This window comes from Macadamia integrifolia, chromosome 2, assembly GCF_013358625.1.
Source record: "Macadamia integrifolia cultivar HAES 741 chromosome 2, SCU_Mint_v3, whole genome shotgun sequence".
In the NCBI taxonomy this organism is placed as follows: domain Eukaryota; kingdom Viridiplantae; phylum Streptophyta; class Magnoliopsida; order Proteales; family Proteaceae; genus Macadamia; species Macadamia integrifolia.
Window position 1 is genome coordinate 950,319 of NC_056558.1, and position 12,852 is coordinate 963,170.

Genomic DNA, 12,852 nt, shown 5'->3' on the forward strand with positions numbered 1-12,852 from the left:
AAATCATAAAACCACATTGAATATTCAATTGGTGCAGATTGACTGACTCTGACATAATTCATCTGACTCGTGAAGCTCTAAGATCTTATGCTTAATGGATCTAACTCACAAACTTGCTTTGGATCCATTGCCGTATTTGTACTTACCTGCTCAATACCCCCTTCCCTCTCCAAAAAAAAAAAAAAGGTAAATATATATTGCTCGTATAAAAAATCAAGGGTATGCAGGAAAATCCAAAAAAAAGATATCCATGATGCTCAAATCTTTGTGGACACTCTTCAGATGAATCCAATGAACACTTAGTTAGAAAAAAAAAATGTAAATATATATTGCTCGCATAAAAAAGAGAAGGTATGCAGGAAAATCTCGAAAAAAAGATATCTATGATGCTCAAATCTTTGTGGACACTCTTTAGATGAATCCGACTTTGTTAGAAAATAGCATTCTCATGTAATGTAGTATCCTTTTCTGTTCTTACATTGGTTTATATAAACCTTCCAGTCTCTTTTCAAAACTGCACATTTGGTAATTTCAATTGTCAAATATCAAGTATATTTGTTCGGATCAGAGCTGTGGATTTCTTTCATCTTTGGAGTTGTTTAAGCGTCTAGGTATTTGTGCTTGATCAGCCTTAGAGCTACATTTCCACCTTGTATTCCACCCCACAAGCACATCTGATCAGCTGTGAAATGCCCTGTAGACAAGCAGAGATGATGTAAATGGGTAGACATGGATGGAATATATGTGATATACCTAAATCAAGGCAGTGCAGAAAACTACCATTATATCAAAATATCAAATGGCTGGCATATTGGTCTAATACTATCAGCATAAGCCTTCTACTTATTTTTCAACTGGATATAAAATGTTTAATTGTGTTGAAATATTATCACCTTCAGTTGTTCAATCTTGTCCTTCAGAGAATGCAAGTACTCTGTTTCAGCTTCTTTATCAGACAATAGGGCTTTGAGTTCCTCCTCCAATGCTTGCATGTCCATTTCCCTTAACACAGACTGTTACCAAATACCAATTGTTCATCAATATATATAAATATATATATATATATATATATTATATTAATTAATAGAAGGAAAGCATGACATCCTTGATTCTATGCTTCTGGATTGTGTTTGAAACTGTAAAGGGTGAAATTTGAAGAGCCATCCAGTGATGTGGACTTTAGAAATTGCAAAGAAGACTCAAGGGACGACCTGTTATGATTACAACACTGGCACCTTTCCCAGTAAACCTACAGAAAACAGTATCTCCAACTAGATTATAAATTGCAGGATGTTCATGGCCCTATTTGTTTCTCTCAGACATCTCATAATTGTACAATTGGACTAGAAGATTATCAATAGAAAGAAGCAGTTGCCATACCCTCCATGTACAGAGCTTCTTTTATTTAATAAAAGAAGCAGCACACAGCGTCTGCACTTTGTAGATACAACAATTCTCCCTAAAACTTTAATAGATAGGAGTCCTAGTTTTTAAGGCGGTAAGGAGACAGAGGCGTTTAAGGGTCTTTCGGAGCGCCTTAGCTATAAGGAAGACATAAAGCGTCGCCTTAGCGATAAGGCGGGCATAAAGCGTCGCCTTATCGACTAAAGCGTTCCTGTGTAATTTTTTTATAAAACCCATCTATTTGGCTCAAATCCTAGTTGAATCCTATTATTCATATGTTAAATAAATATTAAAGGTTCATATTCATACCAATGTAAGATATTCATCAAGAAAACAAATCAATAAGGTGAATAAACTAAGTTCATCTTCATCAATCATCAATCATCAATAATCAATCATATTAACATATAATATAAATACATAATTATGAAACAAAATTATAAATATAAAGAAAAGAAGACATAAAAAATACAAGTATTTATTATACTTACCTCCATGATGCCAAAATGAGTGCCTAAGCCCTAAGGTCATCCACTATATTTCTACTCCTATCAAAGAAGATGAAGCTCACCGTTGCTAGAGAAAACTCACAGTTGCCGGAGCAAAATGGTCGCTTGGATTAGTGGTTCTTCCTTGTTTCTTGATTCCTTCTCAAAGGCCTTTCTTAAAACCCTTGACAATCCAAACCCTGTTTGTGAATCGTGTTTTTGTTTTGTTTGTTTTGGTTATTTTTGGTGGAGTAAAGCTGATCCCATACATCTTAAGTGTTAACAAAACAATAAACCTTCCAATAAAAAATCTATATTTGGAATCTTCATCAAATAATTTTAAAATGTGTTTAAAAAAAAAAAAAAACCTCCATAAGGTGCCACTTCACATAAGGCGGAGCACTGCCTTACCATCTATAGACCGCATCAACGCCAAGGCGCTGCTAAGGCGTCGCCTTACCAACGCCTTAAAAACTATGATAGGAGTAACTTTCTCTTAAGCTTGCTGACTGGGAGGGCTGACTGAATTCCGAAGGCAGTCCACTCAAGAAATTGGAGTGAACTTGAAAACTATGGGAACATTTCTCAATATTATAGATTATGGCTGCTAAAGTTATATCTCATCTTTTATGATAGCTGGAGACCACATAGTAGCAATTTTTACCCAAGCACGCATAATTGTCAATTTTACCAACACCAACCAACAGTACATGTCTTACACCATATCACAATTGATTTACTTGCTTGAGGGTTTTGTTCATACCAAATAGGGCCCTTCCTTCTCTGCCTTCATGGGGAAGGTCACAAGATTTTTGACAACTTTTGCTACTGGATAAATACCTAACCAACGTTACAATATGGCTCTACCCCAAACTTTTCTTGTTTGCTCACCATCACCCACGAGTCCATGCTTTGACTAAGAAGTTTATGGACACCAAACACATCACACCATAAGGTAAATAAAGTAAACAAAAATAATAAAGTAAACAAAAATAACATAAAAATCTAGAGTCAAGACTCTATAAAAGAACAAGCTTTTAAACACTTAAGACTCTTTTGCATCTGAGATTATGTTTTCCATCAACATATTGATGATTTTTTTCCCCAAGGAGACAATCAAGCATCTGAATCATAGGTTGACATACATATTGAAAAAAAGACTTAAAAAGGAAATATATTCAAGATTGCGCACAAAGCAGATAATTGGTGGAAAATGAGAATAAAAAAGTCACATTTATAGTGGATGGGTTTGCTTTGACTTTCTTCTAAATTTATTTTCCCAAGTAAACAAAACTCAGCTGAGCCAGTGAGTGTCAAGAGGGTCATTGGAGGTCAACTTGAAGTACACATGAACAATTGAGCCACACACATATGAGAGTCAAGTTGATGGGAGTGTGAGAATCTACCAGAGAATTGGAAAGCTATGCTCTCATTTGACCAAATTACTGATGAAAAACTGGTCTAGAATAAATGGAAGTAACATAATAATAATAATAATAGGAAGCCAGTTAAAGTCCACTGTGGTGCCACAAAAACCCACCCGCTTTATTCGGGGAACAAGCCATCCGAGTTTAGCATGATGGAACCTGACTTGAAGGGATACACACACAGTCCTGACCCCAAGAGTTGGAAGAAAAATCCGACTTTGCATGACTCCAAAAACTCTGTTATAGGAATCCCTCCACCAGATCTTAGTAGCTTTTATATGTGTCTTGTACAGTTGTACCATGTAATCCATCTTCTCAATACACATATACTTAAACGCAATCGTTATTCCCTCCTCTAAGCAAAATGGCAGGACATTCAGTTCATGTTTAAGCCTATAAGGGACAATCCCATCTATTCAACACAGAGAAGCCAACCTTTTTTTTTTGGTAAGAACATAGAAGCTGCCCATTATTCAGTGGGTTTTAACCTATGAAATCTCCAATGCGAGAACCCACAGAAGATAACACAACTTTCAGGAGCAAGAACAAAAGAGTTGGCATGGTCTAAAACAAGCAGGAAGATGAGATTATAATCAATCAATGGATGTTGTTTTGAATTAAGAGAATTCCATAAGGTATCTTGATTGTTTTTCCCCTCACCATGCATAGATAGTAATCTCTTGTCTATAGTGATCAGTCAAACCTAATGAGTAAAGTAATACAGAAAAGTTAACATACAGGAAACTCGGCAGCCCTGCACTGCAATTGCTTAATAGACTCCTGCATCTGATGAGAAACAAAATAATTAAGTCTTACAGAATTTAAAAAAAAAAAAAAAAAATGCTTGCAAAATAAGTGCAGTATGCATAGTGAAAGAAGTGCAGTGACTGCATAAAAGGCAATATGCTAGCACTAGAAAGGCCCCTGTAAAGTAGCATTTGGCATCGATGGATCTTAAGCAATCAAGTCCCCAAAACTGGCAAAAGGATTATTGTGCTAGCATATCTTTTCCTACAGGTTCATATATTAGAGTCTAGAGATAAATAAAATTCCTTAAACTGTATGCTAGGAGCCTAGGATATCCAAAAACTATTACTAGTTTCTAGATATTTAGATGTTAATGTTGTGCATGATGGGTGTGTCAGGTAGGCAGCCGGCACCTATCTATTTGTACTCAGCCAATCTCTTTGCATGGATCCTACTACTTTTGACTACATATTCCGTTGCTGTTGTCGTGCATGATGGAACCAAATTGATTCCTGACACACACACACATAAGAGGGATCACTTATGACTCGGTTTCTTACACTAAAGTTTAAACATTAAAGTTGTGAGTATTACGGTCGATAACATTGTCAAATATTTACGAAGAGCTGACGTTGCCACTCACAAGTATTTTTCTTTCCTTAAATTTAAGGATCACAGAAAGCTTACTAACTGGGTTGATATTGTCAGACTTCAGATAGGAAGCATACCTTACTGTTCTTCAAAACAAGATCCGATTTTTTTGCACTTATCTCATCGAGCCTAGCTGTTGCAGCATCCACCTTGGTCATCAAGTCCTTGAAATTCTTATTGTTTCATAACCACGCCACTAAAAGGTCAGTCAAAATACCACAATAGAGGGGGGAAAAGTGTTCATCCTTAAGTTGTTAATACCAGATTTTCAGCAATGGTATGCGTTCTGGTAGTAGATTTGTCTGCACAGAAGAGCTCAAAATGTAAAATGTAAAGAAAATATAAATCTCCCATGCTAAGAAAAATATATGAGCTCTGGAGACTACATGAGAAGCATGTACATTGTCTCCATTGTGGTTCACACATCGTAAGGGTTGGTTATGAAATCTAAGAATAGATAAGTGATAAGGACTGAATACCGGTAAATGTCACACGGATGTTGAGAGGAGAGAACTACAGATAAATGAGTTTGACCTAGGGCAGTAGTAATAAACTTATCACTAAGGGACCATAACAGCATAACCATAAGGTGTCTTTCGAGTTTCTGAATTCTGATAGCAAAGAATAGGCCTTTAAAATCAATAGTGCAGGATAGATTTTGGCACATGAGATCTCCTAAACTTGGACCAATGGGTGGTATGGACCGGGGGGTACTACATCCTGTCCTCTAAAATTATATTAAATCATAAAATAATGCAGTTGGTATACCTTCCATGACCCATCCAACTAATTACTCAAGAGTTCCTCAAAACATGCTATGATGATCTACAGCGTAATGATAAATTCAGCCTTCTTGAGACCATGTTTTTATCTACATGCTTCCAGTTACAGATTCGGGAAGCCTAATTTGCCATATATAGATGTCAACGGGAACTCAAATATCATCAAACATAGAAGCCTATTCTAAGAGGTCCCACCTTCAAATTTTCCTTTAGCCTCACCAGTGTTTCCCTCAACCTGTACCAGTTTCAGTCAGTGGGACAGAAAAAAATATTCAGCAAAGTGCAATAGTAAAATATATAAATGTGGCAAGACTAAGAGTTTCATTTTATTTATTTTATACTCAAGAATTTTAAAATCAATAGCATGTAAAAATCGGAATAAGAAAAAAGAACTAGAAAAAGCAGAGCTAAAGGGACTTAATTTTCCAAACAATCAGCCAGTGTTGGTGTTCAATGTAAATGAAACAAAACCTTCTAGAACTTCCCAAATTTACAATTGATCATGCTACTAGTCGTGATATCGGATATGATTCTTTCAAACCCTTTCTCTTATATCTTAGTGTAATTAGTTATCTCAAACCTTCCCTTGTAAAAGTTATCATTGGAAACATAAAGGAACCTACATGCATAGAGGAGTTAATCATTCTATGTGAGGAAGTAATTGAGCATAACTGAAAAATGCAGTTTTTTATTAGTTTCATACAATCATGATACCATTAGGGTTTGATAATACCAGCTGAGAAATATTGTAGTCACACATAAAATGATTAAATTAGATCCCAGAGAGAAGGCTATACCAATCCAACCTCTCCCATGTGGAGCTTATTAGAGCGCATCCAATCCTACTCAAAAGTTAAAACAGAAATAATAAATCTCCTTTAAAAAAGAGAAGAATGTGAAACATAAAAGCTATCTGAGTTCATTATTATAAAAAAAAAAAAAAAAAAAAAAAAAAAAAAAAAACCTCCTGTTGTTCCTGTAATTTGGAATTCATTTCCTCCACGACCTTTGTGTAGTAAGATCTATAACAGTGTAACACGAAAAAGTTATCTTCTTCTCCAGTTATAGAATAATATAGATTGACAACATAGGGTTTTATTAGTTGTCCAAAAATTTTCCAACTTGAGACTAACCTTTTTTCGTTTATTCTAGCAGATAAACTGGTCCTCTCTTGATTAATAAGCTCCAGAGCCTGTTCATTAAGCAAGGTATAGAAGTTAAGAGCTAAATTCAATGTATCAAAGTGCGCCTTGACTTTCATTAGCAAATTCACTTCCTAATAAAATACAGATACATAAAATAAAATTTTGAGCACATCCATATGTATGTTCTGTTTACGGGGAGTGGGTTTTACTGACAGCTCACCTAGTGGTGCCAAATGATAGAAGAGATGAGGCTGATATTTTGTGGACAGGTAGACCTGTAGGTCCCCTGCTCTTATCTTAACTTTCATCTGAAACAGAGTTGGACAAGTTGGAAAAATAAACTTTTGAAAATTGAGGACCATGAAAAGGGTGGTTTAATGGCTCTGCCATCCATCTTATTTACTGTTGGTACGGAATTTCACTCTTTAGTCTATATTTCCCTTCCGCCTTTTCTTGTATTTTACATTTTTTCACCAAGCCTCGTAGTAGTGGTAGTGGGGGTTAGGAGATACCATGAATTATACACACCATGATAAGCAAACATGAGTATGATTAGTAGAGAAAAGGAGTAAGAAAGTGAATGAATGTAGAAGTGTGCATATAGAAATATTTAAAAGGAAGTGCTAACACAATCGATGCAAGGATCCCAGCCGTTTTAATATGACATGTTGCAGTAGAATTTTCCATATTTAAATCCAATTTGTGGACAAAATAATAAATAAGGAAGTTTTAGATCTAAATTTCCCAGGAAACCTTGATCTTCTATGCCCTTCATTTTGAGGTGAAAGGCAATTGAATTGGTGGAGAAGATAAGTTTACAACTCATGGACAACATCTTCAAACATTGTAAATTCTAATCGATTGGAGGGAACTAATTTCAGTCAGAAAGAGAAACAGATAAACCAAATAACCAATACGATTTATCTTACATCAATCTTAAAAGGAATACTTGAGTTAGAATCACAATTCAGATCAAATTCACACACGCAATTCACTCCTTTTCTGCAGTCCAGGAAGTGAATAGGAGTGGGTAAGAGTGTAGAACTATGATGAGTGGCCTTTTTTTATTTTCTGTTGTGAATTAATAGCAAACCTGTGAAGTGGTGGACGTATCGGTTTGTAGAGATGCAATCTTCTTCTGCTTTTCCAAAATCTGGGAGCATGTCTGACCTTTGGCCTTCTTCATCCGTTCTATCTCCTCTTTGACACGTATCGTTTCAGATTTCACTGTAGCGATGCATTTACAGCGGAATTTGAGAAAGATTACAAAGAGAGCTAAAGTTATGGAACCGCGTTAAACATAAATTCCCCATTTCAAAGATGATTTGGTGTCATATGCTCATAACAGAGTAGAGAAAATGGCAGGAACTACTAAATAGAACACCTATCGAAATGACGGCATTCATCTGAGAATTTTAAGAAACGAAAAAATATTAAAGGAGCAAAACCTAAATCGAGGTCTTTTTCCATGTTGCGAATCTCCGTAATGTGTTTTTGTTCTTCGACTGCGATCGTCACTACTTGATCTTCCAAATCTGCGAATAATTCAATGGAGAGCAGAGAATCAGTACGATGCAGTGGTAGCGGAGAGGCAGAGATAAAGCTATTACCGTTCATTTGAGAGCGCAACAGCTTCATCGTCAGCATATAATCTTCCATCTTGATCAAGTTCTTCGGATTTCCAAGTAAGATGAGAAAAAAAATAACAATGCCAGATGATATTTTATCTGTGAGACAAAGTATCAATCAATATAACAAAGCATTTTTTTCAATTGAGATTTACTGAGTAAGGATCCAATCGATCAACGATAGAGAGAGGGGACTAAAAGAAGTTGCAGAGAGGCCTTACTCTACTAAGTTCGACTTCAGAAATCGAGCTTCGAGGTAAGTCGGAACTCAATTGCGTCAGAAGGGAAGGGGAAGGGGAAGTGGAAGGCGGGACTGTTGAGACTTGAGAGAGAGAGAGAGAGAGAGAGAGAGAGATTTTCTGTTAAATCAAATGTAGAGCTCAGTTTTGGCTTCATCTCAAGTCTAAACTGGATTTTTATCCCCGCCTTTTTTTAAATTAGAAATTGATAGTTAAAACAGTTAGGTCGGGTGAACTCTGTTGGGCTCAGCCCAACCCAGCCGAGCCCTGATTTAGTTGGGCTGGGAATTGGCCTGATTGACCCTATTAACCCTTTAGTCATTTCAGAGCCGGGTTTTTATTGACCATGATAACCCCTGTATTTTTGTGATCTGTGTCCTTATATGCACTAAAAATTGAGAAAAATGAAAGGTCTTTAGGATGACTTTAGCTTCTTTCCTGAGAAAGGAAAGAAAAAAAACCAATAATGAATGAATCAATGAAAGAGGACAATGGTATATTTATTACCTTCCATGCAACTACTTTATTTCGATCTGTATCATTGGATTTCTGATTTGAAATTGTTTCAAGATATTGATTCTTTTCTAATGATTTTGATACTCACCTCTTATGTTTTTTTAAACTATGGCATCATAGTTTGTGTTGGTGTGACTAATGTTTCGGAAACAAAATCAGGTTAGGCTTTTGACATTATTTTTCAAGGAAAATTTCAGGTTCTTAAAGTAGGGACTTCTACAACCACAACTTTAGTGGAGACAGAAGCCTTTTGCATCATTCAAGGTCTAAGATAGGCAGCATCCAAGGGGTGGACTATTGTTAAAGTTTGGTTCTCATGCAGGAACTTACTTCAGCTTATTCCACAACCTTCTAACAGCTCATGGCCACTTCTTTCAGTATCAATCTTTTGGGAAATATTTTATAAATTCAGCTCTATTCCTTATGTTTATAAATGCAAGGACTCTAATCAAACTATGATGTGCTTATGGGATTTGGCTAATAGTGCCAGGATAGGGAGTTTATTTCCTTCTGATAATCTTTATGTATGAGCAACCAAAGTTTTAACCTTGCTCAATGAAGGAATTGTTCTATTTATTTTGGAAAGAGTTCAAGCTAGGTTGGCTGTTTGGAAGGAGAAACTCTTTTCAGCTACAGGGAAGGAGATTCTCCTAAAGTCTGTAGCCTCTGCCCTTCCAGCATACTCTGTCGATCTTCCTTCTACCTAAAGGTTTGTGTGAGGAGTTAATTAAACTAATCAGGGCGTTTTGGTGGAAAGATAGCTTGGAAAAGGAGTTTGTTGGATTAAATGGTCTCAATTATGTAGGAGTAAGGGCCTAGGTGGTTTGGGTTTTAGAGATTTGGAAAGTTTTAACCTTGCTCTACTTGCTAGACAAGGGTAGAGGCTTTTGCATAACCCAAATACCCTCTGGGTGAGGGTTTTGAAGGGGAAATATTTTCCTCAATCTTCCTTTCTTGATGTTCTTCCTAAAACTAATTCTTCTTGGGGCTGGCATAGCCTTCTTCGGGGAAGAGATATTTTATGCCAAGGTCTTAGAAGAAGGATTGGTGATGGTGTCTCCACTTTTGTTTTTAAAGATAGGTGGTTTCCATCCTTCCCAGGGGGTGGCATTGTTAGCTTTAATAACCACCCTGATATTACTTTTGTTTCTGATCTGGTGAACCTATTGCTAGGGTCTGGAAATTGGGTCTCATTCATTCTTGTTTTTCTGTTGCTGAAACCAGTGCTATCTTCCAAATTCTTCTTTTATTTTCTGCTAAGGAGGATAGCTGGTCATGGAATTTTACTAAGAGTGGAGGTTTTTCAGTCAGATCTGCCTATTATTGTGCTCTATCTAGCTCCTACCAAGCTTCTTCATCTCAAACTATTTTTTGGAAGCATTTATGGAAACTCAAACTATTTCCAAAGATTAAATATTTTGTTAGGAAATGTTGTAATAAATCTATTGCTATTAAGCAGTTCCTGTTCAATCGGCAAATAGTTTCTTCTACTACTTGTCCGATTTGTCTAAATGCGGACGAATCCATTGTGCATGCCCTGTTCAAGTGCCCTTTTGCTTCAATGGTATGGTCTGTATCTCCTCTTTGTTTTCACACAAAACAGTTACTCGGGTGAGTGCTTTAAAGATTGGCTTAATTTCCTGTTTGTTAAGTATAAAGATGTGCCAAATTTAATGGATTTTCATCTTATTTGGTCTTCTGTTTTGTGGCAGATATAGAAGGCAAGGAATAATGTGACTTTTAACCATGTGGACCCAGATCTCCACAGTATTTCAGCTGCCATTTTAGTGTCTATCCGTGAGGGTTATATCTGTAATGGTTTGGTTGATTCTGAGACTACTAATACTGCTACCTCAAGGCTGTCTGATGTTCCTCTTGTGGTGACTTTATCCGATCTCTCTGTCCCTCCTTATGACCACTTCATCCTGTCCTATTTTTGGTAGCTCTGTGAGAAGGAGGTTCTCCTTCTCTGATTTTTCTTAATAAAGTTAGTCTGTTTTCTGATTAAAAAAAAAAATAGATATATATATATATATTGATGTAATGGCGAACCATATTGCTTAATATATTTTCTTTCTCATAAGAAAAAATATATATATACACATATTATGTAGGGTTGTGTCCCAGATTTGGGTTAGAAAATCTCTGCCTAGGCCCGACCTGCGGCTGAAAGTTCAGTCTATGCTCTATTTAGATTTAGGGCGGGCTTGGATTGGTTGGGCCAAATTGACACCCCTAGTGTGAAATGATAATATTTATCCTAATTTGAAAACTTTTTATGTGATGCTATTAAGAAAAAATAAAATGGTGTTCAAAGGGCATTGAGCAACAATGAGAGGTAAATTCGACCATTCATAAATAGGGCTGACTTTGACAGCCATTGCCATTACTTCTATGTGTAGAGTTCGATCTATAGGAGAAGAAAAGTGATCACCCTCTAGGTCGATGAAATTTTTTCAATGAAAATTTGGTAGAAATCGAGACCATCTTCCATGGGTTTCAATATGAATCAACTGATTCACCGATCTAATTCTGAATTTTTTTAAACTGTGCACGTTCTTATGCTAGAGAGAGAGAGAGAGAGAGAGAGAGAGAGAGAGAGAGAGAGTACATGCTCAATAGAAATACAAGTTAATAAGGATGAAATAATAATGATCTTAGTTGGGAGGGTGAATCTTTACGTGTCGGAGAAGGGAAAAACTTACTCATAATAGTACTATTTTCATAGGGGTGTCAATTCCAGGCCTACATCGCAACCTGAGTCCTTGATCGGAAAAATCCAAATTCAATTTGGCTCGATTAACATTCGGTGGTTTATAATGCAAGGGTGCTACCTGATGAATGCCTGACCAGGAATGATTAGTTAATAGCTCGACATGTTTAAAACATATTTAGAGCTTGTGTTTATTAAAGCTGAGATATTTAAATCCCATTTAGAGATAAATGACTTATTAACCCGTTTAAAGTCTATTTAACCTGATTAAAATTCAATACCCAAACAATCATTTATAAATGGGACCATGGTTAGCATATGAGGACTAAACAGATTGATCATGATGTGATGATGTGAGGTCCTAATGTAGGAAAACTTGAGAGCTGTGAATCTTCACGTGCGTGAATATACGTGGTCCGTGGATATAATATCTATTAAATGAGGAGAGAGAAAATAAATGTCATATCCACGGACTAGGGATGTTCACGTACATTCACGTATGTGAAGACAAGATTCACCTGACTTAGGAAACTTGATTAGGTCCAAATGAAAATTGGCCCCACCAGTCTTGAGTCCTGACCCAACCGATTGATATCCCAACTATCATGGTAGCTAACTCATAAATACTAGTTTAGAATAAAAACATTGTCATATAGACCCTCTTTCATCTTTTCTTCTCTCTCTCCCCTCTGCCTTGGAAGAGGGTATTTATTAATTGTTAAGCATCATTAAATCAACTTAAAAAAATAAATCACGATTAAGGTTGCAGTTCATAAATGATTTTTAAAAATTAGAAGAAAAGAAAATTATTTTCAGGCTGCCCAAGATATTATCATGAAACAGTTTGAATTGGCCCAAATTCTAGGACAAGTATATCCTGAGGTTCACTTTAAAATTTCGGCCGAAAATAAAGTTGCGGCAAAACAAAGCATCGACAAGAAAAATCTATCAAAAAAAACAAGAAAAAATCTATGAATTGCATCAGAAATCAGCTGACTCGTCTCGGAATCGAGCCGGGTTTGATCCTGATTTTCACCCTTTCGTCCTTTTTGACTCAGAATATTCTCATAAAGATTATTCTGAATCGGTAGATTTTCAGATCAAATGGCCGA

The 12,852-nt window shown here is 36.2% G+C and overlaps 1 protein-coding gene across 1 annotated transcript; it reads right to left on the reverse strand.

The window, feature by feature from the left end:
* Window positions 1-410: 410 nt before the first annotated feature.
* Window positions 411-8,626, reverse strand: LOC122071856 (golgin subfamily A member 4). Its single transcript, XM_042636294.1, has 13 exons — window positions 8,494-8,626; window positions 8,255-8,371; window positions 8,093-8,179; window positions 7,738-7,871; window positions 6,633-6,691; window positions 6,464-6,521; window positions 6,297-6,341; window positions 5,695-5,734; window positions 4,979-5,019; window positions 4,795-4,890; window positions 4,058-4,105; window positions 894-1,013; window positions 411-694 (listed from the first exon to the last, which is right to left on the reverse strand). The coding sequence occupies exons 2-13, from the start codon at window positions 8,301-8,303 to the stop codon at window positions 638-640; spliced, it is 834 nt and encodes a 277-aa protein (XP_042492228.1). The 5' UTR covers window positions 8,304-8,371; window positions 8,494-8,626; the 3' UTR covers window positions 411-637.
* Window positions 8,627-12,852: the final 4,226 nt, after the last annotated feature.